This window comes from Lampetra fluviatilis, unplaced genomic scaffold, assembly GCF_964198595.1.
Source record: "Lampetra fluviatilis unplaced genomic scaffold, kcLamFluv1.1 SCAFFOLD_292, whole genome shotgun sequence".
Taxonomy (NCBI): Eukaryota; Metazoa; Chordata; class Hyperoartia; order Petromyzontiformes; family Petromyzontidae; genus Lampetra; species Lampetra fluviatilis.
Window position 1 is genome coordinate 65,001 of NW_027621586.1, and position 27,500 is coordinate 92,500.

At 54.7% G+C, this 27,500-nt stretch overlaps 1 protein-coding gene across 1 annotated transcript in view; it reads right to left on the bottom strand.

The window, feature by feature from the left end:
• Positions 1-4,252: 4,252 nt before the first annotated feature.
• Positions 4,253-27,500, bottom strand: part of LOC144955446 (inactive carboxypeptidase-like protein X2) — a 45,436-nt gene continuing 22,188 nt past the window's right edge. The window contains exons 8-14 of the mRNA XM_078885660.1: positions 27,394-27,500; positions 23,910-24,068; positions 22,179-22,317; positions 18,467-18,606; positions 11,765-11,864; positions 7,843-7,937; positions 4,253-5,462 (exon numbers count right to left, since the gene is read on the bottom strand). The exon at positions 27,394-27,500 is cut by the window's right edge and continues 73 nt beyond it. Coding sequence (XP_078741786.1) covers positions 4,584-5,462; positions 7,843-7,937; positions 11,765-11,864; positions 18,467-18,606; positions 22,179-22,317; positions 23,910-24,068; positions 27,394-27,500 — 1,619 coding nt within the window. The 3' untranslated portion in view covers positions 4,253-4,583. The remainder of the gene's footprint in view (positions 5,463-7,842; positions 7,938-11,764; positions 11,865-18,466; positions 18,607-22,178; positions 22,318-23,909; positions 24,069-27,393) is intronic.

Sequence of the window (27,500 nt, forward strand, 5' to 3'; positions counted from 1 at the left end):
ACATACACATACACACACACACACCTACACACACACACACACACATACATACACACCTACACACACCTACACACACATACACACACATACACATACACACACACACACCTACACACACACACACACACCTACACACCTACACCTACACACACCTACACACACACACCTACACACCCTCACATACAGACACCTACACACACACATACACACACACCTACACACATACACACACACCTACACACATACACATACACACGCCTACACACACATACACATACACACAGCTACACACACACACATACATACAGACACCTACATACCTACACACACACCTACACACACACCTACACACACACCTACACACACACATACACACACACATACACACACATCTACACACCTACACACTACACACACACATACACACACACGCCTACACACTACACACACGCCTACACACATACAGACACCTACACACTACACACACATACTTACACTACACACACACTACACACACACATACACACACACCTACACACATACACACACCTACACATTACACACACATACATACACACACCTACACACACACATACACACACACACACACATACACACACACACATACACACACACACACATACACACATACACACACACATACACACACACCTACACACATACACACACACATACACATACAGACACCTACACACATACACACACACCTACACACATACACATACAGACACCTACACACATACACACACACCTACACACATACACACACACACACATACAGACACCTACACACATACACACACACCTACACACACACCTACACACACCTACACACTACACACACACATACACACACACGCCTACACACTACACACACGCCTACACACATACAGACACCTACACACTACACACACATACTTACACTACACACACACTACACACACACACTACACACACACACTACACACACACCTACACACATACACACACCTACACATTACACACACATACATACACACACCTACACACACACACTACACACACATACAGACACCTACACACTACACACACATACACACACACACATACAGACAATGCACACACACACCTACACACACACACTACACACACATAAAGACACCTACACACTACACACACATAGACACACACACCTACACACATACACACACATACACATACACACACACCTACACACACCTACACACACTTACACACTTACATACAACAACAACCGCCATTCGCCACTAAGTGGCGGTGACGTCACCACGACGCTTGTGCCAGGCCATGTGCACCTTGAGGCCACGTGAAGTGTCGAACGCCCGCTGGCAGGAGGTCACGGGGCAGACCCAGCAGGTGCCACGGGTCGACTGACCGAGATGACCGAGATGACTGGCTGATGCACCACCTGTGCCCCCTACTGTACCAACTTGCTGTGCTTTAGCCACCCGGCGCTCCGCTCGTTGTTGTGAGCGTCGCTCCTCCGCCCTCCGTTGTTGTTGGAGGGCGACTGCCTCCAACTGCCCAGTAGCGTCCTTCACGAGCATCCTCCACTGAGGTCGATCTTGACACTGCTGGTACCAGTCATCGGCAAGTCCACTCAGCTCCACGTCCTCCTGTACCACATCACTCCATCTCTTCTCTAGCCCGTGCCGCGCCCGTTTAGCCCCCTCGATCCGGCCGAACAAAAGCTGCTTAGGCATGCGGTGGCTGGGCATGCGGGCTACATGACCCAGCCAACGCAGCCTTGCCTGCCGGAGGTGCTCACCGATGGGACTTTGTCCAGATCTTTCGAGGATTTGTGAGCTCCTCACATGTAGTTTTACCCGGGCCCGCTCACCATCATGAAGGTCCTTAATGATCGTGAGCAAAGGGTCAGGCACTCAGAAAGCACGAAGAACAACCCAGAGCCCCGGCCTACTGATGGTATCGTAGGCCTTGACCAGGTCAATAAAGCAGAGATGTAGGTCCTGCTGGAATTCCCTACACCTCTGCTGTAGCAAACAGACAGAAAAAATGGCATCTGTGCAAGACCGCCCTTTACTGAAACTGCATTGGGGCTCTGCAAGCCTCTCCTCAGCGTGCCTAGAAAGGCGATGTTGAATCATCCTTGCCAGGACCTTTCCCGGCACACTGAGGAGTGAGATGCCCGTGTAGTTGTTACAGTCTGTGCGGTCCCCCTTCTTAAAGAGCAGGACCACCAGGGCATCCTTCAAATCCTGCGGAACCCGTCCAGCGGTCCAGACTGTTGTTATGATGTCATGTAGGGCAGTCTGTGAACAAACGCCACCCTCCCTCAGCATTTCGCCCGGTGCCTTTCCTGGTCTCAGACTCTGGATCGCCTTCAGTACTTCCTCAACAGATGGCACCTCAGCCAGTCACTCACAGGGGGTGACTTCTTCCAATATTTGAAGCACCGCAGCCTCAGCAGGGTTATCCCCACTTTGTGCCATGATGTTTTCCTGGCTGAGGGATTTCCCCTCCCCCAGGACTTCACAGAAATGCTCAGCAAATCTGCAAACCTGTTCCTGGGGGTCGGAGATTGTATCACCGTTCTTTCCTCTAACGATGGTAATAGGTGTGGCGCTGCAGGTAACCTTTTTGATGGAGTTAAAACGGGATTTGTGATCGCGGGCCACTGAGGCAGACTCCATCTCCTCAGCAACCCGCGACCACAGATTACCGCCATTCTGCCTCCCGGCAATTTTTTAATTTGGCGCCATTTCCCCAACGGGTGCGCCGTGAGAGACGGCCGCCATTTTGGACGCGAAGTTGCAAGCGGCGGCCATTTTGGCTGAGGTGCCGCAAGCGGCGGCCATTTTGTCTGAGGCGTCACCAGCGGCGGCCATTTTGCCTGCGATGCCGCAAGTCGGCGGCCATTTTGCCTGCGACGCCGCAAGTCGGCCGCCATTTTGGCTGCGGCACCGCAAGCCGGCGGCCATTTTGTCTCTCTACCGTGGGCAGAGCCACGGTCCCTCTGGGAGGGCTCCAGGTACGGCCGCGTTTCGCCGTCCTCGTCCCGCCACCGTGTTGGTCCGCTGGTCCCGCCGCCACGTGTCTCCGCCCCTCGCCGCGTCTCACGAGTGTGGCCCACGGAGGAAGCGTTGCGAGCCCTTCCGACCTGCTTGGACGACAGGGCCGCTGCGGGCTTTCAAATCGATTCCGCTCAACTTCCGTGCTTGCAGGTGGCGAACGGGAGGAGGGGGCAACTGCCGCTGGCTTTTCGGCAGCTCGCTCCTGGCCTCGGCAATACCCCGACCTGCAGGGCAGAGGTCGCAAACGGGCGGGTAGTCGGGTAGGCCGTGATACATTTCCCTTCTACGTGACGACTTTACCGAAAGAACCAAGAAGATGAATCCCTGCAGTCACGAAAGCTTTAAATCGAAAAGTCACTGGTGAGTCACCGTTTGTCACTCATTTCCCAACGTCTTGTCTCTTCTCACGATTCAAGTTCCCGGAATCAACCCACCCGTGCCTGCAACATGGCTTCATCCCAGAGGTCGCAATCGGGTACCCGTACCCTACCCGTACCCGGCCGGGTAGGGTACGGGTAGGGGTACGGCCGGGTACGGGTAAGGTACGGGTACCCGTTTGCGACCCTGGTGCAGCCGGATACGGGTAGGGTACGGGTAGGGTATGGGTAGGCCGTGAGTCACTGGTGAGTCGCCGTTTGTCACTCATTTCCCAACGTCTTGTCTCTTCTCACAATTCAAGTTCCCGGAATCAACCCACCCGTGCCTGCAACATGGCTTCATCCCAGACGTCGCAAACGGGTACCCGTAGACGTACCCAGCCGTACCCGTACCCTACCCCCATACCCGGCCGGGTACGGGTATCGGGTACTTGAATGCGACCTCTGGGATGAAGCCACGTTGCAGGCGCGGGTGGGTTGATTCTAGGAACTTGAATTGTGAGAAGAGACAAGACGTTGGGAAATGAGTGACAAACGGCGACTCACCAGTGACTCACGGCCTACCCGGCTACCCGTACCCGGCCGGGTATCGGGTAGGGGTACGGGTATCGGGTACCCGATTGCGACCTCTGTTGTGGAGGTCAAACGGCCGGTGGATAGTGCACCCGTCCCGGCTGAAGCGTTACGTTCCGAACATCCACCCTGGGGGGGATCCACATTTTACGTGCGTACCAGGCGAGGCAGTCAACATCTCCTGCCGGTACCGATGCATGGACGCTCACAGAGACGACGCATTGTGGGTTGTGAGCGGTGACGATTACTATTTATTAAAACGACACTTAAACACGTAATGTGTGGAGCGGTATGTTAGGGTGATTAATTAAGCCATCGCTCTGCACAACATCTATCGAGTAATTTATACATTTTCATAATTAAACGAACGGATACAAGGAGATTACGGAAAACCCAGAGACTCAGCGGGGTTCATAACGGCCGTGTGGCTGTGTTTATAATGGTAGTGTGTGTATAATGGTAGTGTGTTTATAATGGTAGTGTAGCTGTGTGTATAATGGACGTGTCGATGGGCGTTACAGGATGGATCATCAAGGTGCCGTTCCAGTTGTTAGGGCCTCTACCGATCTTCCGATTCTCCCTCCCATCTCTCCGATTCTTCTTTTCGTGGCCTGTCCCGATCTTCCGACTCTCCTCCCCACCGCTCCCGTCTCTCCGAATCTTCCTCCCATCTCTCCGATTCTTCTTTTCGTGGCCTGTCCCGATCTTCCGACTCTCCTCCCCACCGCTCCCGTCTCTCCGAATCTTCCTCCCATCTCTCCGATTCTTCTTTTCGTGGCCTGTCCCGATCTTCCGACTCTCCTCCCCATCGCTCCCGTCTCTCCGAATCTTCCTCCCGTCTCTCCGATTCTTCTTTTCGTGGCCTGTCCCGATCTTCCGACTCGCCTCCCCACCGCTCCCGTCTCTCCGAATCTTCCTCCCGTCTCTCCGATTCTTCTTTTCGTGGCCTGTCCCGATCTTCCGACTCTCCTCCCCATCGCTCCCGTCTCTCCGAATCTTCCTCCCGTCTCTCCGATTCTTCTTTTCGTGGTCTGTCCCGATCTTCCGACTCTCCTCCCCACCGCTCCCGTCTCTCCGAATCTCCTTCTCGCCGCTCCGATTCTTCTTTTCGCCGCTCCGATTCTTCTTCAGGTCTCTCCGATTCTTCCGGCACCCCCCGCCATCTCCCGCGTCTCTCCGACCCTCCACCTCCTCCTCCTCCACCTCCTCCTCCACCTCCTCCACCTCCACCTCCTCCACCTCCTCCACCAGCTCCTCCACCTTCCTTGACCCTCTGCACCGCACGTCCCTGGCTGAACCGTGGCAATGGGACACCGCTGGTGCGTCCGCGTGACAGGAGGCGCTGACGGTCAAACCGCCGGAGGATTTCGAGGATGCGACGTCGATTGGAGCGCGAGAGGTGGAAGTCGCAGGGAGAGGCTCCCATGTCGTAGTCCACCTGGAGGAGGTGGTGGGTGGACGACATGGGGGGGATATGATGTATTGGTATACACTACTACACTACACTATACACTACTACTACACTACACTATACACTACACTATACACTACTACTACACTACACTATACACTACTACTACACTACACACTACACTATACACTACTACTACACTACCACATTACACTACTACTACACTATACACTACTACACTACTGCTACACTACTACTACACTACACTATACACTACACTACTACACTACACTATACACTACTACTACACTACACACTACACTATACACTACTACTACACTACCACATTACACTACTACTACACTATACACTACTACACTACTGCTACACTACTGCTACACTACACTATACACTACACTACTACACTACACTATACACTACTACTACACTACACTATATACTACTACTACACTATACACTACACTATACACTACATTATACACTACACTATACACTATACTATACACTACACTATACACTACACTATACACTACACTATACACTACACTATACACTACACTATACACTATACTATACACTACACTATACACTACACTATACACTACACTATACACTACTACTACACTACACTACTACTACACTACACTATACACTACACTACTACTACACTACACTATACACTACTACACTACACTATACACTACTACACTACACTACTATACACTACTATACACTATACACTACACTATACACTACTACTACACTACACTATACACTACTACACTACACTACTATACACTACTATACACTACTACTACACTACACACTACACTATACACTACTACTACACTACTACATTACACTACTACTACACTACACTATACACTACTACTACACTACTACTACACTACACTATACACTACACTACTACACTATACACTACTACTACACTACACACTACACTATACACTACTACTACACTACTACATTACACTACTACTACACTACACTATACACTACTACACCACTACTACACTACACTATACACTACACTACTACTACACTAAACTATACACTACTACACTACTACACTACACTATACACTACTACAATACACTACTATACACTACACTATACACTACTACACTATACACTATACACTACACTATACACTACACTATACACTACTACACTACACTATACACTACACTATACACTACTACTACACTACACTATACACTATACACTACACTATGCACTACACTATACACTACACTATACACTACACTATACACTACACTATACACTACACTATACACTACTACTACACTATACACTACACTATACACTACACTATACACTACTACTACACTATACACTACACTATACACTACACTATACACTACTACTACACTATACACTACACTATACACTACACTATACACTACACTACACTATACACTACACTATACACTACTACACTACACTATACACTACACTATACACTACACTATACACTACTACTACACTATACACTACTACACTACACTATACACTACTACACTACCCTATACACTACTACACTACACTATACACTACACTATACACTACTACACTACACTATACACTACACTATACACTACACTACTACACTATACACTACTACACTACACACTACTACACTACACTACTACACTACACTATACACTACTACCACACTACACTACACACTACACTATACACTACACTACACACTACACTACACTACTACACTACACTATACACTACACTACACACGACACTACTACACTACACTATACACTACACTATACACTACACTATACACTACACTACTACACTATACACTACACTACTACACTACACTATACACTACTACACTACACACTACACTACACTATACACTACACTACACTATACACTACACTACACTATACACTACTACACTATACACTACACTATACACTACTACACTATACACTACACTATACACTACTACACTACACTATACACTACACTACTACACTATACACTACACTACACTACTACACTACACTATACACTACTACACTACACACTACACTATACACTACTACACTACACTATACACTACACTATACACTACACTATACACTACACTATACACTATACACTACACTATACACTACACTACTACACTACACTATACACTACACTACTACACTACACTATACACTACTACACTACACTATACACTACACTACTACACTATACACTACTACACTATACACTACACTACTACACTACACTATACACTACTACACTACACACTACACTACACTACTACACTACACTATACACTACACTACTACACTACACTATACACTACCTGGCAGGTGCGGGTGACGCTGGTAAAGCCGTCGGCTCGCACCGTCACTTTGTACTCGCCGGGGTTGAGTAGCCGGAAGTAGTCACCCATGGCGCCTGCGGGGGGGGAGGGGGGTGGACATGGGGGGGTGGACATGGGGGGGTGGACATGGGGGGGTGGACATGGTGGGGTTAACTTGTGACTGACTACCCCATTGGTAGCTCATTTCCCAGAAAAAAATATGATAATTGTTTTTTTTTTATCATTTTATACACTACTACACTACACTATACACTACTACACTATACACTACTACTACACTATACACTACTACACTACACTATACACTACTACACTATACACTACTACTACACTATACACTACTACACTACACTATACACTACTACACTATACACTACTACACTACACTATACACTACTACACTATAAACTACTACACTATACACTACTACACTACACTATACACTACACTATACACTACTACACTATACACTACTACACTATACACTACTACACTATACACTACTACACTACTACACTACACTATACACTACTACACTATACACTACTACACTATACACTACTACACTATACACTACTACACTATACACTACTACACTACACTATACACTACTACACTATACACTACTACACTATACACTACTACACTATACACTACTACACTATACACTACTACACTATACACTACACTAAACTATACACTACTACACTACACTATACACTACTACTACACTATACACTACTACACTATACACTGCTACACTATACACTACTACTACACTATACACTACTACACTACACTATACACTATACACTACTACACTATACACTACTACACTATACACTGCTACACTATACACTACTACACTATACACTACACGATACACTACTACTACACTATACACTACTACACTATACACTACACTATACACTACTACACTATACACTACTACACTATACACTACTACACTATACACTACTACACTATACACTACTACACTACACTATACACTACTACACTATACACTACTACACTATACACTACACTATACACTACTACACTATACACTACTACACTATACACTACTACACTATACACTACACTAAACTATACACTACACTACTACTACACTATACACTACTACACTATACACTGCTACACTACACTATACACTACACGATACACTACTACACTATACACTACTACACTACACTATACACTACTACACTATACGCTACTACACTATACACTACACTATACACTACTACACTATACACTACTACACTATACACTACTACACTACACTATACACTACTACACTACACTATACACTACTACACTGCACTACTATACACTACTACACTACACTATACACTACTACACTACACTATACACTACTACACTACACTATACACTACTACACTATACACTACTACACTACACTATACACTACTACACTATACACTACTAACTACACTATACACTACTACACTATACACTACTACACTACACTATACACTACTACACTATACACTACTACACTATACACTACTACACTATACATTACTACACTATACACTACTACACTACACTATACACTACACTATACAGGTATTGTGGTCAATGTTTGCATAGACTACAATACCTGCAGTCATAATGCAAACAAAACACACAACTCTGATAATGTATGTGCACTGTCCTTGAAGTTGATTGGTCCACACCCGAGACAGCTTTCCTTAGAGCCTAGTCTCACATGGTGTTGGACCAGATGACGCCAAAAGGCGCACAACTCACAACGTTCGGACGACGTTCAGATGACGTTCAGATGACGTTCAGATGACGTTCAGATGACGTTCAGATGACGTTCAGACGACGTTCAGATGACGTTCAGATGACGTTCAGATGACGTTCGGACGACGTTCAGACGAGGTTCAGATGACGTTCAGATGACGTTCAGATGACGTTCGGACGACGTTCAGACGACGTTCAGATGACGTTCAGATGATGTTCAGATGACGTTCAGACGACGTTCAGACGACGTTCAGATGACGTTCAGATGACGTTCAGATGACGTTCAGACGACGTTCAGATGACGTTCAGATGACGTTCAGATGACGTTCGGACGACGTTCAGACGACGTTCAGATGACGTTCAGACGACGTTCAGATGACGTTCAGATGACGTTCAGATGACGTTCGGACGACGTTCAGACGACGTTCAGATGACGTTCAGATGACGTTCAGATGACGTTCAGATGACGTTCGGACGACATTCAGATGACGTTCAGATGACGTTCAGATGACGTTCAGACGACGTTCAGATGACGTTCAGATGACGTTCAGATGACGTTCAGATGACGTTCGGATGACGTTCAGACGACGTTCAGATGACGTTCAGATGACGTTCAGATGACGTTCAGATGACGTTCAGATGACGTTCGGACGACGTTCAGATGACGTTCAGATGACGTTCAGATGACGTTCAGATGACGTTCAGATGACGTTCGGACGACGTTCAGATGACGTTCAGATGACGTTCAGATGACGTTCAGACGACGTTCAGATGACGTTCAGATGACGTTCAGATGACGTTCAGATGACGTTCGGACGACGTTCAGATGACGTTCAGATGACGTTCAGATGACGTTCAGATGACGTTCAGATGACGTTCGGACGACGTTCAGATGACGTTCAGATGACGTTCAGATGACGTTCAGATGACGTTCAGATGACGTTCGGACGACATTCAGATGACGTTCAGATGACGTTCAGATGACGTTCAGACGACGTTCAGATGACGTTCAGATGACGTTCAGATGACGTTCAGACGACGTTCAGATGACGTTCAGATGACGTTCAGATGACGTTCAGATGACGTTCGGACGACGTTCAGATGACGTTCAGATGACGTTCAGATGACGTTCAGATGACGTTCAGATGACGTTCGGACGACATTCAGATGACGTTCAGATGACGTTCAGATGACGTTCAGACGACGTTCAGATGACGTTCGGATGACGTTCAGATGACGTTCAGACGACGTTCAGATGACGTTCAGATGACGTTCGCGCAACAACGGTGGGTCGAGTTTCGGGGGTCACAAGTTGAGTCGGTGGACAAGTCGCTCGGCCTTGTGGTGTGTCCGGCACTGACGCAGCGACTACCACCTACACCACCTCCACCGCCACCACGTCCACCACTAAAACTTCCACCACCACCGCCACCACCGCCACCACGTCCACCACTAACACCTCCACCACCACTAACACCTCCACCACGTCCACCACTAACACCTCCACCACCACCACCACCACCGCGACCACGTCCACCACTAACACCTCCACCACCACCCCCACCACCCCCACCACCACCACAACCCTCACCCCCCACCACCCTCACCCCTACCACCACCCTCACCCCCCACCACCACCACCACCTCCACCACCACCACCACCACCACCACAACCCTCACCCCCCACCACCCTCACCCCTACCACCACCCTCACCCCCCACCACCACCACCACCTCCACCACCACCACCACCACCACCACAACCCTCACCCCCCACCACCCCCACCACCACCACAACCCTCACCCCCCACCACCCTCATTCCTACCACCACCACCACCACCACCCTCACCCCCCACCACCACCACCCCCTACCACCACCTCCACCACCACCACCTCCACCCCCACCACCACCTCCACCACCACAACCCTCACCCCCTACCACCCTCACCCCCTACCACCCCCTACCACAACCCTCACCCCCTACCACCACCACCACCTCCACCACCCTCACCCCCTAACTAGTGCCTGACTAGTGACTGACTAGTGCCTAACTAGTGACTGACTAGTGACTGACTAGTGACTGACTAGTGCCTAACTAGTGGCGACTAACCGGTGGTCACGTCGTGGTCGATTTCTTCGACGGCTACGACGGCGTTGGGGATCCCAACTCCCTCGGGGTCCAGGACAACCCCCTTGATGCCACGATGCACCTGGGGGTCACGGGGGGGTCATGGGGGGGTCATGGGGGTCATGGGGGTCATGGGGAAGTCATGGGTGTCATGGAGAGGTCATGGGGGGTCATGGGGGGTCATGGGGGTCATGGGGGAGTAATGGGGAGGTCATGGGTGAGTGAATGAGTGACTGAGTGAGTGAGTGGATGAGTGGGTGAGTGAGTGGGTGAGCGAGTGAGTGAGTGGGTGAGTGAGTGGATGAGTGAGTGAGTGGGTGAGTGGATGAGTGAGTGGGTGACTGAGTGAGTGGATGAGTGAGTGGGTGGGTGACTGAGTGAGTGAGTGACTGAGTGAGTGAGTGCGTGCGTGAGTGAGGGAGTGAGTGAATGGCTGAGTGAGTGGGTGAGTGGGTGAGTGAGTGGGTGAGCGAGTGGGTGAGTGAATGGGTGAGTGAGTGGGTGGGTGAGTGAGTGGGTGAGTGAGTGGGTGAGTGAGTGAGTGGTCGAGTGAGTGGGTGGGTGAGTGAGTGTGTGAGTGACTGAGTGAATGAGTGAGTGAGTGAGGGGTGAGTGGGTGAGTGAGTGAGTGGGTGAGTGAGTGGGTGAGCGAGTGAGTGAGTGGGTGAGTGAGTGGGTGGGTGAGTGAGTGAGTGAGTGAGTGGATGAGTGGGTGATTGGGTGGGTGAGTGAGTGGGTGGCTGAGTGGGTGGGTGAGTGAGTGACTGAGTGAATGAGTGAGTGGGTGGTTGAGTGGGTGAGTGAGTGAGCGATTGAGTGTGTGAACGGGTAAGTGAGCGAGTGGGTGATTGGGTGAGTGGGTGTGTGAGTGAGTGGTCGGGTGAGTGTGTGAGTGACTGAGTGAATGAGTGAGTGGGTGAGTGTGTGAGTGACTGAGTGAATGAGTGAGTGTGTGGGTGAGTGGGTGAGTGGGTGAGTGACTGGGTGGATGAGTGGCTGAGTGACCCACCTCACCCCCCCCCCTCACCACCTCACCACCACCACCTCACCACCCCCCTCACCTGCTCCATGTAGACCAGCAGTGCCTCGTGAGTGGGTGAGTGTGTGAGTGAGTGAGTGAATGAGTGAGTGGGTGAGTGTGTGAGTGACTGAGTGAATGAGTGAGTGGGTGGTTGAGTGGGTGAGTGAGTGAGCGAGTGTGTGAACGGGTAAGTGAGCGAGTGGGTGATTGGGTGAGTGGGTGAGTGAGTGGGTGTGTGAGTGACTGAGTGAATGAGTGAGTGGGTGGGTAAGTGGGTGAGTGGGTGAGTGACTGGGTGGATGAGTGGCTGAGTGACCCACCTCACCCCCCCTCCCCTTACCACCTCACCACCACCACCTCACCACCCCCCTCACCTGCTCCATGTAGACCAGCAGTGCCTCGTGAGTGAGTGGGTGGGTGAGTGACTGAGTGAGTGAGTGGGTGAGTGACTGAGTGAGTGGGTGAATATGTGAGTGAGTGACTGAGTGGGTGAGTGAGTGGATGACTGGCTCACCACCACCCCCCTCACCACCTCACCACCACCTCACCACCCCTCACCACCCCCCTCACCTGCTCCATGTAGACCAGCAGTGCCTCGTGAGTGAGTGAGTTACTGAGTGAGTGAGTGGGTGGGTGAGTGAGTGAGTGGATGAGTGGGTGAGTGAGTGAGTGAGTGAGTGAGTGGATGGCTGGCTCACCACCACCTCACCACCACCTCACCACCCCTCTCACCTGCTCCATGTAGACCAGCAGTGCCTCTCGTGAGTGAGTGAGTTACTGAGTGAGTGAGTGGGTGAGTGAGTGAGTGAGTGGATGAGTGGGTGAGTGAGTGGGTGAGTGAGTGGGTGAGTGAGTGAGTGAGTGGGTGGGTGGGTGAGTGAGTGAGTGGCTGAGTGAGTGGGTGGTGAGTGGGTGGGTGGGTGAATGAGTGGCTGAGTGGGTGGATGAGTGACTGAGTGAGTGAGTGGGTGAGTGAGTGAGTGAGTGACTGAGTGAGTGGGTGGTGAGTGGGTGGGTGGGTGAATGAGTGGCTGAGTGGGTGGATGAGTGACTGAGTGGGTGAGTGAGTGAGTGAGTGGCTGAGTGAGTGGGTGGTGAGTGGGTGGGTGGGTGAATGAGTGGCTGAGTGGGTGGATGAGTGACTGAGTGGGTGAGTGAGTGAGTGAGTGAGTGGATGAGTGAGTGAGTGAGTGAGTGGGTGAGTGAGTGACTGAGTGGGTGAGTGAGTGAGTGGATGGCTGGCTCACCACCACCTCACCACCACCTCACCACCCCTCTCACCTGCTCCATGTAGACCAGCAGTGCCTCTCGTGAGTGAGTGAGTTACTGAGTGAGTGAGTGGGTGAGTGAGTGAGTGAGTGGATGAGTGGGTGAGTGAGTGGGTGAGTGAGTGGGTGAGTGAGTGAGTGAGTGGGTGGGTGGGTGAGTGAGTGAGTGGCTGAGTGAGTGGGTGGTGAGTGGGTGGGTGGGTGAATGAGTGGCTGAGTGGGTGGATGAGTGACTGAGTGAGTGAGTGGGTGAGTGAGTGAGTGAGTGACTGAGTGAGTGGGTGGTGAGTGGGTGGGTGGGTGAATGAGTGGCTGAGTGGGTGGATGAGTGACTGAGTGGGTGAGTGAGTGAGTGAGTGGCTGAGTGAGTGGGTGGTGAGTGGGTGGGTGGGTGAATGAGTGGCTGAGTGGGTGGATGAGTGACTGAGTGGGTGAGTGAGTGAGTGAGTGAGTGAGTGGATGAGTGAGTGAGTGAGTGAGTGGGTGAGTGAGTGACTGAGTGGGTGAGTGAGTGAGTGGATGGCTGGCTCACCACCACCTCACCACCACCTCACCACCCCCCTCACCTGCTCCATGTAGACCAGCAGTGCCTCGTGAGTGAGTGAATGAGTGAGTGGGTGGTTGAGTGGGTGAGTGAGTGAGCGAGTGTGTGAACGGGTAAGTGAGCGAGTGGGTGATTGGGTGAGTGGGTGAGTGAGTGGGTGTGTGAGTGACTCAGTGAATGAGTGAGTGGGTGGGTGAGTGGGTGAGTGGGTGAGTGACTGGGTGGATGAGTGGCTGAGTGACCCACCTCACCCCCCCCTCACCACCTCACCACCACCACCTCACCACCCCCCTCACCTGCTCCATGTAGACCAGCAGTGCCTCGTGAGTGGGTGAGTGTGTATGTGAGTGAGTGACTGAGTGAGTGAGTGAGTGACTGAGTGAGTGAGTGGGTGAGTGGATGAGCGAGCGAGTGGCTGAGTGGGTGAGTGACTGAGTGGATGACTGGCTCACCACCCCCCCCACTCACCACCTCACCACCACCTCACCACCCCTCACCACCCCCCTCACCTGTTCCATGTAGACCAGCAGTGCCTCTCGTGAGTGAGTGAGTTACTGAGTGAGTGAGTGGGTGAGTGAGTGAGTGGGTGAGTGAGTGAGTGGGTGAGTGGGTGGGTGGGTGGGTGAGTGAGTGAGTGGGTGAGTGGGTGGGTGGGTGGGTGAGTGAGTGAGTGGCTGAGTGAGTGGGTGGTGAGTGGGTGGGTGGGTGAGTGAGTGGCTGAGTGGGTGGATGAGTGACTGAGTGAGTGAGTGGGTGAGTGAGTGAGTGAGTGGATGAGTGAGTGAGTGAGTGGGTGAGTGAGTGACTGAGTGGGTGAGTGAGTGAGTGAGTGGATGACTGGCTCACCACCACCTCACCACCACCTCACCACCCCTCACCACCCCCCTCACCTGCTCCATGTAGACCAGCAGTGCCTCGTGAGTGAGTGAGTGTGTGAGTGAGTGAGTGAATGAGTGAGTGGGTGAGTGTGTGAGTGACTGAGTGAATGAGTGAGTGGGTGGTTGAGTGGGTGAGTGAGTGAGCGAGTGTGTGAACGGGTAAGTGAGCGAGTGGGTGATTGGGTGAGTGGGTGAGTGAGTGGGTGTGTGAGTGACTGAGTGAATGAGTGAGTGGGTGGGTGAGTGGGTGAGTGGGTGAGTGACTGGGTGGATGAGTGGCTGAGTGACCCACCTCACCCCCCCCCTCACCACCTCACCACCACCACCTCACCACCCCCCTCACCTGCTCCATGTAGACCAGCAGTGCCTCGTGAGTGAGTGAGTTACTGAGTGAGTGAGTGGGTGAGTGAGTGAGTGGATGAGTGGGTGAGTGAGTGGGTGAGTGAGTGGGTGAGTGAGTGAGTGGGTGGGTGGGTGGGTGAGTGAGTGAGTGAGTGAGTGGCTGAGTGAGTGGGTGGTGAGTGGGTGGGTGGGTGAGTGAGTGGCTGAGTGGGTGGATGAGTGACTGAGTGAGTGAGTGGGTGAGTGAGTGAGTGGGTGGGTGGGTGGGTGAGTGAGTGGCTGAGTGGGTGGATGTGTGACTGAGTGAGTGAGTGGGTGAGTGAGTGAGTGGATGAGTGAGTGAGTGAGTGGGTGAGTGAGTGACTGAGTTCGTGAGTGAGTGAGTGAGTGGATGACTGGCTCACCACCACCTCACCACCACCTCACCACCCCCCTCACCTGCTCCATGTAGACCAGCAGTGCCTCGTGAGTGAGTGAGTTACTGAGTGAGTGAGTGGGTGGGTGAGTGAGTGAGTGGATGAGTGGGTGAATGAGTGGGTGAGTGAGTGGGTGAGTGAGTGAGTGAGTGGGTGGGTGGGTGAGTGAGTGAGTGAGTGAGTGGCTGAGTGAGTGGGTGGTGAGTGGGTGGGTGGGTGAGTGAGTGGCTGAGTGGGTGGATGAGTGACTGAGTGAGTGAATGGGTGAGTGAGTGAGTGGGTGAGTGGGTGAGTGGGTGAGTGAGTGAGTGAGTGGATGACTGGCTCACCACCACCTCACCACCACCTCACCACCCCCCTCACCTGCTCCATGTAGACCAGCAGTGCCTCGTGAGTGAGTGAGTTACTGAGTGAGTGAGTGGGTGAGTGAGTGAGTGAGTGAGTGGGTGGGTGGGTGAGTGAGTGAGTGGATGAGTGGGTGAGTGAATGGGTGAGTGAGTGGGTGAGTGAGTGAGTGAGTGGGTGGGTGGGTGGGTGAGTGAGTGAGTGAGTGGCTGAGTGAGTGGGTGGTGAGTGGGTGGGTGGGTGAGTGAGTGGCTGAGTGGGTGGATGAGTGACTGAGTGAGTGAATGGGTGAGTGAGTGAGTGAGTGGATGAGTGAGTGAGTGAGTGAGTAGATGAGTGAGTGACTGAGTGGGTGAGTGAGTGAGTGGATGAGTGAGTGAGTGGGTGAGTGAGTGGGTGAGTGGGTGAGTGAGTGAGTGAGTGGATGACTGGCTCACCACCACCTCACCACCACCTCACCACCCCCCTCACCTGCTCCATGTAGACCAGCAGTGCCTCGTGAGTGGGTGAGTGAGTGACTGAGTGAGTGAGTGACTGAGTGAGTGAGTGGGTGAGTGGATGAGCGAGTGGATGAGCGAGCGAGTGGCTGAGTGGGTGAGTGACTGAGTGGATGACTGGCTCACCACCCCCCCCACTCACCACCTCACCACCACCTCACCACCACCTCACCACCCCCCTCACCTGTTCCATGTAGACCAGCAGTGCCTCTCGTGAGTGAGTGAGTTACTGAGTGAGTGAGTGGGTGAGTGAGTGAGTGAGTGAGTGGATGAGTGGGTGAGTGAGTGGGTGAGTGAGTGGGTGAGTGAGTGAGTGAGTGGGTGGGTGGGTGGGTGAGTGAGTGAGTGGCTGAGTGAGTGGGTGAGTGAGTGGGTGAGTGAGTGAGTGAGTGGATGAGTGAGTGAGTGAGTGGGTGAGTGAGTGACTGAGTGGGTGAGTGAGCGAGTGAGTGGATGACTGGCTCACCACCACCTCACCACCACCTCACCACCCCTCACCACCCCCCTCACCTGCTCCTTGTAGACCAGCAGTGCCTCGTGAGTGGGTGAGTGTGTGAGTGAGTGAGTGGGTGAGTGAGTGAGTGAGTGGATGAGTGGGTGAGTGAGTGGGTGAGTGAGTGGGTGAGTGAGTGAGTGAGTGGGTGGGTGGGTGGGTGAGTGAGTGAGTGGCTGAGTGAGTGGCTGAGTGAGTGAGTGGCTGAGTGAGTGAATGAGTGAGTGGCTGAGTGAGTGGCTGAGTGAGTGGGTGAGTGAGTGGGTGAGTGAGTGGGTGAGTGAGTGAGCGAGTGAATGTGTGAGTGAGTGACTGAGTGACTGAGTGGATGACTGGCTGAGTGACCCACCCACCTCACCACCACCCACTCACCACCCCACTCACCCTCCCCCTCACCTGCTCCATGTAGACCAGCAGCGCCTCGTGAGTGGGTGAGTGACTGAGTGAGCGAGTGAGTGGCTGAGTGGGTGAGCCAGTGAGTGGGTGAGTGGCTGAGTGAGTGGCTGAGTGAGTGGCTGAGTGAGTAAGTGGCTGAGTGAGTGAGTGAGTGGGTGAGCCAGTGAGTGGGTGAGTGGCTGAGTGAGTGGCTGAGTGAGTGGGTGAGTGAGTGAGTGGCTGAGTGAGTGGCTGAGTGGGTGAGCCAGTGAGTGGGTGAGTGGCTGAGTGAGTGGCTGAGTGAGTGGCTGAGTGAGTGAGTGGCTGAGTGAGTGGGTGAGTGAGTGGGTGAGTGAGTGGGTGAGTGAGTGAGCGAGTGAATGTGTGAGTGAGTGAGTGACTGAGTGACTGAGTGGATGACTGGGTGAATGACCCACCCACCCCCCCCACCTCACCACCCCCACTCACCCCCCCACCACTCACTCCCCCCCCCCCCCGCCCTCACCTGCTCCATGTAGACCAGCAGTGCCTCGCGTGAATTCTCCCACTCGTGTGGCAACTCGGTCTCGTGCGGGAACTTGTCACAGCCGAGCTCCATAGTCACCTCCAGGCAGTTCGTGTGCAGGTAGCTGAAGTCGGCCATGCCTGGGTCACACACACACACACAGCGGGGTGGGTGAGTGGGTGGGTGGGTGGGTGAGTGGGTGGGTGGGTGAGTGGGTGGGTGGGTGAGTGGGTGGGTGGGTGAGTAAGTGGGTGGGTGAGCGGGTGAGTGGGTGGGTGAGTGGGTGGGTGAGTGAGTGGGTGGGTGGGTGGGTGAGTGAGTGAGTGGGTGGGTGGGTGAGTGAGTGGGTGGGTGGGTGAGTGGGTGAGTGAGTGGGTGGGTGAGTGAGTGGGTGGGTGGGTGAGTGAGTGAGTGGGTGAGTGGGTGGGTGAGTGGGTGAGTGAGTGGGTGAGTGAGTGGGTGGGTGGGTGAGTGAGTGAGTGAGTGAGTGGGTGGGTGGGTGGGTGGGTGGGTGGGTGAGTGGGTGGGTGAGTGGGTGAGTGGGTGGGTGAGTGGGTGGGTGGGTGGGTGAGTGGGTGAGTGGGTGGGTGAGTGGGTGAGTGAGTGGGTGGGTGGGTGAGTGAGTGAGTGAGTGAGTGGGTGGGTGGGTGGGTGAGTGGGTGGGTGGGTGGGTGAGTGGGTGGGTGGGTGGGTGAGTGGGTGGGTGGGTGAGTGAGTGGGTGGGTGAGTGAGTGGGTGGGTGGGTGAGTGAGTGAGTGGGTGAGTGGGTGGGTGAGTGGGTGAGTGAGTGGGTGGGTGGGTGAGTGGGTGAGTGAGTGGGTGGGTGGGTGAGTGAGTGAGTGAGTGGGTGGGTGGGTGGGTGGGTGGGTGAGTGGGTGGGTGAGTGGGTGGGTGAGTGGGTGGGTGGGTGAGTGGGTGAGTGGGTGGGTGAGTGGGTGAGTGAGTGGGTGGGTGGGTGAGTGAGTGAGTGAGTGGGTGGGTGGGTGGGTGGGTGAGTGGGTGGGTGGGTGGGTGAGTGGGTGGGTGAGTGGGTGGGTGGGTGAGTGGGTGGGTGGGTGAGTGGGTGGGTGGGTGAGTAAGTGGGTGGGTGAGCGGGTGAGTGGGTGGGTGAGTGGGTGGGTGAGTGAGTGGGTGGGTGAGTGGGTGAGTGAGTGAGTGGGTGGGTGGGTGGGTGGGTGAGTGAGTGGGTGGGTGGGTGAGTGAGTGGGTGGGTGGGTGGGTGAGTGGGTGAGTGAGTGGGTGGGTGAGTGAGTGGGTGGGTGGGTGAGTGAGTGAGTGGGTGAGTGGGTGGGTGAGTGGGTGAGTGAGTGGGTGGGTGGGTGAGTGGGTGAGTGAGTGGGTGGGTGGGTGAGTGAGTGAGTGAGTGGGTGAGTGGGTGGGTGGGTGGGTGAGTGGGTGGGTGAGTGGGTGAGTGGGTGGGTGAGTGGGTGGGTGGGTGGGTGAGTGGGTGAGTGGGTGGGTGAGTGGGTGAGTGAGTGGGTGGGTGGGTGAGTGAGTGAGTGAGTGAGTGGGTGGGTGGGTGAGTGAGTGAGTGAGTGGGTGGGTGGGTGAGTGGGTGGGTGGGTGAGTGAGTGAGTGGGTGAGTGAGTGGGTGGGTGAGTGGGTGGGTGGGTGAGTGGGTGGGTGGGTGAGTAAGTGGGTGGGTGAGCGGGTGAGTGGGTGGGTGAGTGGGTGGGTGAGTGAGTGAGTGGGTGGGTGGGTGGGTGAGTGAGTGAGTGGGTGGGTGGGTGAGTGAGTGGGTGGGTGGGTGGGTGGGTGGGTGAGTGGGTGAGTGAGTGGGTGGGTGAGTGAGTGGGTGGGTGGGTGAGTGAGTGAGTGGGTGAGTGGGTGGGTGAGTGGGTGAGTGAGTGGGTGGGTGGGTGAGTGGGTGAGTGAGTGGGTGGGTGGGTGAGTGAGTGAGTGAGTGGGTGGGTGGGTGGGTGGGTGAGTGGGTGGGTGAGTGGGTGAGTGGGTGGGTGAGTGGGTGGGTGGGTGGGTGAGTGGGTGAGTGGGTGGGTGAGTGGGTGAGTGAGTGGGTGGGTGGGTGAGTGAGTGAGTGAGTGAGTGGGTGGGTGGGTGGGTGGGTGGGTGGGTGAGTGGGTGGGTGGGTGGGTGAGTGGGTGGGTGGGTGGGTGGGTGAGTGGGTGGGTGGGTGAGTGAGTGGGTGGGTGGGTGAGTGAGTGGGTGGGTGGGTGAGTGAGTGAGTGGGTGAGTGGGTGGGTGAGTGGGTGAGTGAGTGGGTGGGTGGGTGAGTGGGTGAGTGAGTGGGTGGGTGGGTGGGTGGGTGAGTGAGTGAGTGAGTGGGTGGGTGGGTGGGTGGGTGAGTGGGTGGGTGAGTGGGTGGGTGAGTGGGTGGGTGGGTGGGTGAGTGGGTGAGTGGGTGGGTGAGTGAGTGAGTGAGTGGGTGGGTGGGTGAGTGAGTGAGTGAGTGAGTGAGTGGGTGGGTGGGTGGGTGGGTGGGTGAGTGGGTGGGTGGGTGGGTGAGTGGGTGGGTGAGTGGGTGGGTGGGTGAGTGGGTGGGTGAGTGGGTGGGTGGGTGAGTAAGTGGGTGGGTGAGCGGGTGAGTGTGTGGGTGAGTGGGTGGGTGAGTGAGTGGGTGGGTGAGTGGGTGAGTGAGTGAGTGGGTGGGTGGGTGAGTGAGTGAGTGGGTGGGTGGGTGAGTGAGTGGGTGGGTGGGTGGGTGAGTGGGTGAGTGAGTGGGTGGGTGAGTGAGTGGGTGGGTGGGTGAGTGAGTGAGTGGGTGAGTGGGTGGGTGAGTGGGTGAGTGAGTGGGTGGGTGGGTGAGTGGGTGAGTGAGTGGGTGGGTGGGTGAGTGAGTGAGTGAGTGGGTGGGTGGGTGGGTGGGTGGGTGAGTGGGTGGGTGAGTGGGTGAGTGGGTGGGTGAGTGGGTGGGTGGGTGGGTGAGTGGGTGAGTGGGTGGGTGAGTGGGTGAGTGAGTGGGTGGGTGGGTGAGTGAGTGAGTGAGTGGGTGGGTGGGTGGGTGGGTGAGTGGGTGGGTGGGTGAGTGGGTGGGTGGGTGAGTGAGTGGGTGGGTGGGTGAGTGAGTGAGTGGGTGGGTGAGTGAGTGGGTGGGTGGGTGAGTGAGTGAGTGGGTGAGTGGGTGGGTGAGTGGGTGAGTGAGTGGGTGGGTGAGTGGGTGAGTGAGTGGGTGGGTGGGTGAGTGAGTGAGTGAGTGGGTGGGTGGGTGGGTGGGTGAGTGGGTGGGTGGGTGGGTGAGTGGGTGGGTGAGTGGGTGGGTGGGTGAGTGGGTGAGTGGGTGGGTGAGTGGGTGAGTGAGTGGGTGGGTGGGTGAGTGAGTGAGTGAGTGGGTGGGTGGGTGGGTGGGTGAGTGAGTGGGTGGGTGGGTGAGTGGGTGGGTGAGTGGGTGGGTGGGTGAGTGGGTGAGTGGGTGGGTGAGTGGGTGAGTGAGTGGGTGGGTGGGTGAGTGAGTGAGTGAGTGGGTGGGTGGGTGGGTGAGTGGGTGGGTGGGTGGGTGAGTGGGTGGGTGGGTGAGTGGGTGGGTGGGTGAGTGGGTGGGTGGGTGAGTGAGTGAGTGGGTGAGTGGGTGGGTGAGTTGGTGAGTGGGTGGGTGGGTGGGTGAGTGAGTGAGTGGGTGAGTGGGTGGGTGGGTGAGTAAGTGGGTGGGTGAGCGGGTGAGTGAGTGGGCAAGAGGGAGGGTGGATGGGTGGGTGACTGACTGAGTGACTGAGTGACTGAGTGAGTGACTGAGTGAGTGACTGAGTGAGTGACTCACTGCCCGCCACGGTGTGCCAGGCGGCTCCGTTCACGACGCTCCCCTCCTTGGTGAAGTCGTCCGAGTGACAAACTCGTCGTCCCGACACCGCCATCGTGCGGTGCGTGGAGGCAAACGCAAACGCCAACCAGCGGAACACCTAGAGGGTGAGTGGGTGGGTGGGTGAGTGGGTGAGTGGGTGGGTGAGTGGGTGGGTGAGTGGGTGAGTGGGTGGGTGGGTGAGTGGGTGAGTGGGTGAGTGAGTGGGTGAGTGGGTGGGTGGGTGGGTGGGTGAGTGAGTGGGTGGGTGGGTGGGTGAGTGGGTGGGTGAGTGGGTGGGTGAGTGAGTGGGTGAGTGGCTAAGTGGATGGGTGGGTGAGTGAGTGAGTGAGTAAGTGGGTGGGTGGGTGAGTGGGTGGGTGGCTGAGTGAGTGAGTGGCTGAGTGAATGAGCGAGTGGCTGAGCGAGTGAGTGACTGAATTAGTGAGTGAGTGGCTGAGTGGCTGACTGACTGACTGAGTGAGTGAGTGGCTGAGTGAGTGGCTGAGTGAGTGACTGGTTGAGTGAGTGAGTGACTGACTGAGTGAGTGAGTGAGTGGCTGAGTGAGTGAGTGACTGACTGACTGAGTGACTGAATGACTGACTGAGTGGGTGACTGAGTGGGTGACCCATCACCTGATCGTCTGGAGTGGGTGAGAACTCGCGGGCCTTCCAGAAGGACCTCGCCATGTCGTAGGGGAAGGTCGCCACCAGCTCCCCGCCACGGGTGGGTGAGTGAGTGACTGAGTGAGTGACTGAGTGAGTGGCTGAGTGAGTGGCTGAGTGAGTGAGTGACTGACTGACTGAGTGAGTGGCTGACTGACTGACTGAGTGAGTGAGTGGCTGAGTGAGTGAGTGGCTGAGTGAGTGAGTGGCTGAGTGGGTGAGTGGCTGACTGACTGAGTGAGTGAGTGGCTGAGTGAGTGAGTGGCTGAGCGAGTGAGTGAGTGAGTGAGTGAGTGGCTGAGTGAGTGACTGACTGAGTGAGTGGCTGAGCGAGTGACTGACTGACTGGCTGACTGACTGACTGACTGAGTGGTTGACCCATCACCTGCTCGTCTGGAGTGGGTGAGAACTCGCGGGCCTTCCAGAAGGACCTCACCATGTCGTAGGGGAAGGACGCCACCAGCTCCCCGCCACGGGTGGGTGAGTGAGTGACTGAGTGGGTGAGTGAGTGGCTGAGTGGCTGAGTGAGTGGCTGAGTGAGTGGCTGAGTGAGTAAGTGGCTGAGTGGGTGAGTGGCTTAGTGAGTGAGTGGCTGAGTGAGTGAGCGAGTGGCTGAGCGAGTGAGTGACTGAATGAGTGAGTGAGTGACTGACTGACTGAGTGGCTGAGTGAGTGGCTGAGTGGTTGACCTGTTCATCTGGAGTGGGTGAGAACTCGCGGGCCTTCCAGAAGGACCGAGCCATGTCGTAGGGGAAGGTCGCCACCAGCTCCCCGCCACGGGTGGGTGAGTGAGTGAGTGACTGACTGACTGAGTGACTGAATGAGTGGCTGAGTGGTTGACCCATCACCTGTTCATCTGGAGTGGGTGAGAACTCGCGGGCCTTCCAGAAGGACCGAGCCATGTCGTAGGGGAAGGTCGCCACCAGCTCCCCGCCACGGGTGGGTGAGTGAGTGGCTGAGTGAGTGAGTGAGTGGCTGAGTGGCTGAGTGAGTGGCTGAGCGAGTGGCTGAGTGGTTGACTGACTGACTGAGTGGGTGACCCATCACCTGTTCATCTGGAGTGGGTGAGAACTCGCGGGCCTTCCAGAAGGACCGAGCCATGTCGTAGGGGAAGGTTGCCACCAGCTCCCCGCCACGGAGATTGCCGCTCAACACGAAGTCGAATTTCTCCATCCACGAGATGAGGGCCCGGGTCTCAGACGCAACCTGGTGGGGTGGGTGGGGTGGAGGGGTGGGGGGGTGGGGTGGGGTGGGGGAGGGGGGGTGGGGGGGTGGGGGGGTGGGGAGGTGGGGGGAGGTGGGGGGGTGGGGGTGGGGGTGGTGGAGGTGGGGGTTGGGGGGTGAGGGGGTGAGGGTGGTGGGGGTGGTGGTGGGGGGGGGGGTGGGGGTCTCTATGTGAGTCTGTGGGTCTCTGTGTGAGTCTGTGAGTCTCTGTGTGAGTCTGTGAGTCTCTGTGTGAGTCTGTGGGTCTCCGTGTGAGTCTGTGGGTCTCTGTGTGGGTCTCTGTGTGAGTCTGTGGTTCTCCGTGTGAGTCTGTGGGTCTCCGTGTGAGTCTGTGGTTCTCCGTGTGAGTCTGTGGGTCTCTGTGTGAGTCTCTGTGTGAGTCTGTGGGTCTCTGTGTGAGTCTGTGGTTCTCCGTGTGAGTCTGTGGGTCTCTGTGTGGGTCTCTGTGTGAGTCTGTGAGTCTCTGTGTGAGTCTGTGGGTCTCTGTGTGAGTCTGTGAGTCTCTGTGTGAGTCCGTGGGTCTCTGTGTGAGTCTGTGGGTCTCTGTGTGTCTCTGTGTGAGTCTGTGGGTCTCTGTGTGGGTCTCTGTGTGAGTCTGTGAGTCTCTGTGTGAGTCTGTGGTTCTCCGTGTGAGTCTGTGGGTCTCTGTGTGAGTCTGTGGGTCTCTGTGTGGGTCTCTGTGTGAGTCTGTGGTTCTCCGTGTGAGTCTGTGGGTCTCCGTGTGAGTCTGTGGGTCTCTGTGTGGGTCTCTGTGTGAGTCTGTGGTTCTCCGTGTGAGTCTGTGGGTCTCCGTGTGAATCTGTGGTTCTCCGTGTGAGTCTGTGGGTCTCTGTGTGAGTCTCTGTGTGAGTCTGTGGGTCTCCGTGTGAGTCTGTGGGTCTCTGTGTGAGTCTGTGGGTCTCTGTGTGAGTCTGTGGGTCTCTGTGTGTGTCTGTGAGTCTCTGTGTGAGTCTCTGTGTGAGTCTGTGGGTCTCTGTGTGGGTCTCTGTGTGAGTCTGTGGGTCTCTGTGTGAGTCTGTGAGTCTCTGTGTGGGTCTCCGTGTGAGTCTGGGAGTCTCTGTGTGAGTCTGTGGGTCTCTGTGTGAGTCTCTGCGTGAGTCTGTGGGTCTCTGTGTGAGTCAGTGGGTCTCTGTGTGAGTCTCTGCGTGAGTCTGTGGGTCTCTGTGTGAATCTGTGGGTCTCTGTGTGAGTCTGTGAGTCTCTGTGTGAGTCTGTGGGTCTCTGTTTGAGTCTCTGTGAGTCTCTGTATGGGTCTCTGTGTGAGTCCGTGGGTCTCTGTGTGAGTCTCTGTGTGAGTCCGTGGGTCTCTGTGTGAGTCTCTGTGTGAGTCTGTGGGTCTCTGTGTGAGTCTGTGGGTCTCTGTTTGGGTCTCTGTGTGGGTCTGTGGGTCTCTGTTTGGGTCTGTGGGTCTCTGTGTGAGTCTGTGGGTCTCTGTTTGGGTCTCTGTGTGGGTCTGTGGGTCTCTGTTTGGGTCTCTGTGTGGGTCTCTGTGTGAGTCTCTGTGTGAGTCTGTGGGTCTCTGTGTGAGTCTGTGGGTCTCTGTTTGGGTCTCTGTGTGGGTCTGTGGGTCTCTGTGTGGGTCTGTGGGTCTCTGTGTGAGTCTGTGGGTCTCTGTTTGGGTCTCTGTGTGGGTCTGTGGGTCTCTGTTTGGGTCTCTGTGTGGGTCTCTGTGTGAGTCTCTGTGTGAGTCCGTGGGTCTCTGTGTGAGTCTGTGGGTCTCTGTGTGGGTCTCTGTGTGGGTGTGTGGGTCTCTGTGTGGGTCTGTGGGTCTCTGTGTGAGTCTGTGGGTCTCTGTGTGGGTCTCTGTGTGGGTCTCTGTGTGAGTCTCTGTGTGGGTCTGTGGGTCTCTGTGTGGGTCTGTGGGTCTCTGTGTGAGTCTGTGGGTCTCTCTGTGGGTCTCTGTGTGAGTCTGTGGGTCTCTCTCTGTGGGTCTCTGTGTGAGTCTGTGGGTCTCTCTGTGGGTCTCTGTGTGGGTCTCTGTGTGAGTCTCTGTGTGAGTCCGTGGGTCTCTGTATGGGTCTCTGTATGAGTCTCTGTGTGAGTCCGTGGGTCTCTGTGTGAGTCTGTGGGTCTCTCTGTGGGTCTCTGTGTGGGTCTGTGGGTCTCTGTGTGAGTCTGTGGGTCTCTCTGTGGGTCTCTGTGTGGGTCTGTGGGTCTCTGTGTGGGTCTGTGGGTCTCTGTGTGAGTCTGTGGGTCTCTCTGTGGGTCTCTGTGTGGGTCTGTGGGTCTCTGTGTGAGTCTGTGGGTCTCTCTGTGGGTCTCTGTGTGAGTCTGTGGGTCTCTGTGTGAGTCTCTGTGTGAGTCTGTGCGTCTCTGTGTGAGTCTGTGGGTCTCTGTGTGAGTCTGTGGGTCTGTGGGTCTCTGTATGGGTCTCCGTGTGAGTCTGGGAGTCTCTGTGTGAGTCCGTGGGTCTCTGTGGTGAGTCTGTGGGTCTCTGTGTGAGTCTCTGTGTGAGTCTGTGAGTCTCTGTGTGAGTCTGTGGGTCTCTGTGTGAGTCTGTGGGTCTGTGGGTCTCTGTGTGGGTCTCTGTGTGAGTCTGTGGGTCTCTGTGTGAGTCAGTGGGTCTCTGTGTGAGTCTCTGCGTGAGTCTGTGGGTCTCTGTGTGAGTCTGTGAGTCTCTGTGTGAGTCTGTGGGTCTCTGTATGGGTCTCTGTGTGAGTCTGTGAGTCTGTCTGTCTCTCCGTGTGAGTCCGTGCCCACTCACCCGCGCCTCCGGCTGGTTGTACGACTCAGGCACAGGGATGTGATGTTTGGGAACCCTCTGTGGTGAGTCTGTGGGTCTCTGTGTGGGTCTGTGGGTCTCTGTGTGGGTCTGTGGGTCTCTGTGTGAGTCTGTGGGTCTCTGTGTGGGTCTCTGTGTGAGTCTGTGGGTCTCTCTGTGGGTCTGTGGGTCTCTGTGTGGGTCTGTGGGTCTCTGTGTGAGTCTGTGGGTCTCTGTGTGGGTCTCTGTGTGGGTCTGTGGGTCTCTGTGTGGGTCTGTGGGTCTCTGTGTCGGTCTGTGGGTCTCCGTGTGAGTCTGTGGGTCTCTGTGTGAGTCTGTGGGTCTCTGTGTGGGTCTCTGTGTGAGTCTGTGGTTCTCTGTGTGAGTCTCTGTGTGAGTCTGTGGGTCTCTGTGTGGGTCTGTGGGTCTCTGTGTGGGTCTGTGGGTCTCCGTGTGAGTCTGTGGGTCTCTGTGTGGGTCTGTGGGTCTCTGTGTGAGTCTGTGGTTCTCTGTGTGAGTCTCTGTGTGAGTCTGTGGGTCTCTGTGTGGGTCTGTGGGTCTCTGTGTGGGTCTGTGGGTCTCTGTGTGAGTCTGTGGGTCTCTCACCCGCGCCTCCGGCTGGTTGTACCACTCCGGCACGGGGATGTGATGGTTGGGAATCGTCTGTGGGCCAGACTCCCGATCCATGGACTCCCACAGGAGCGAGTTGAGGT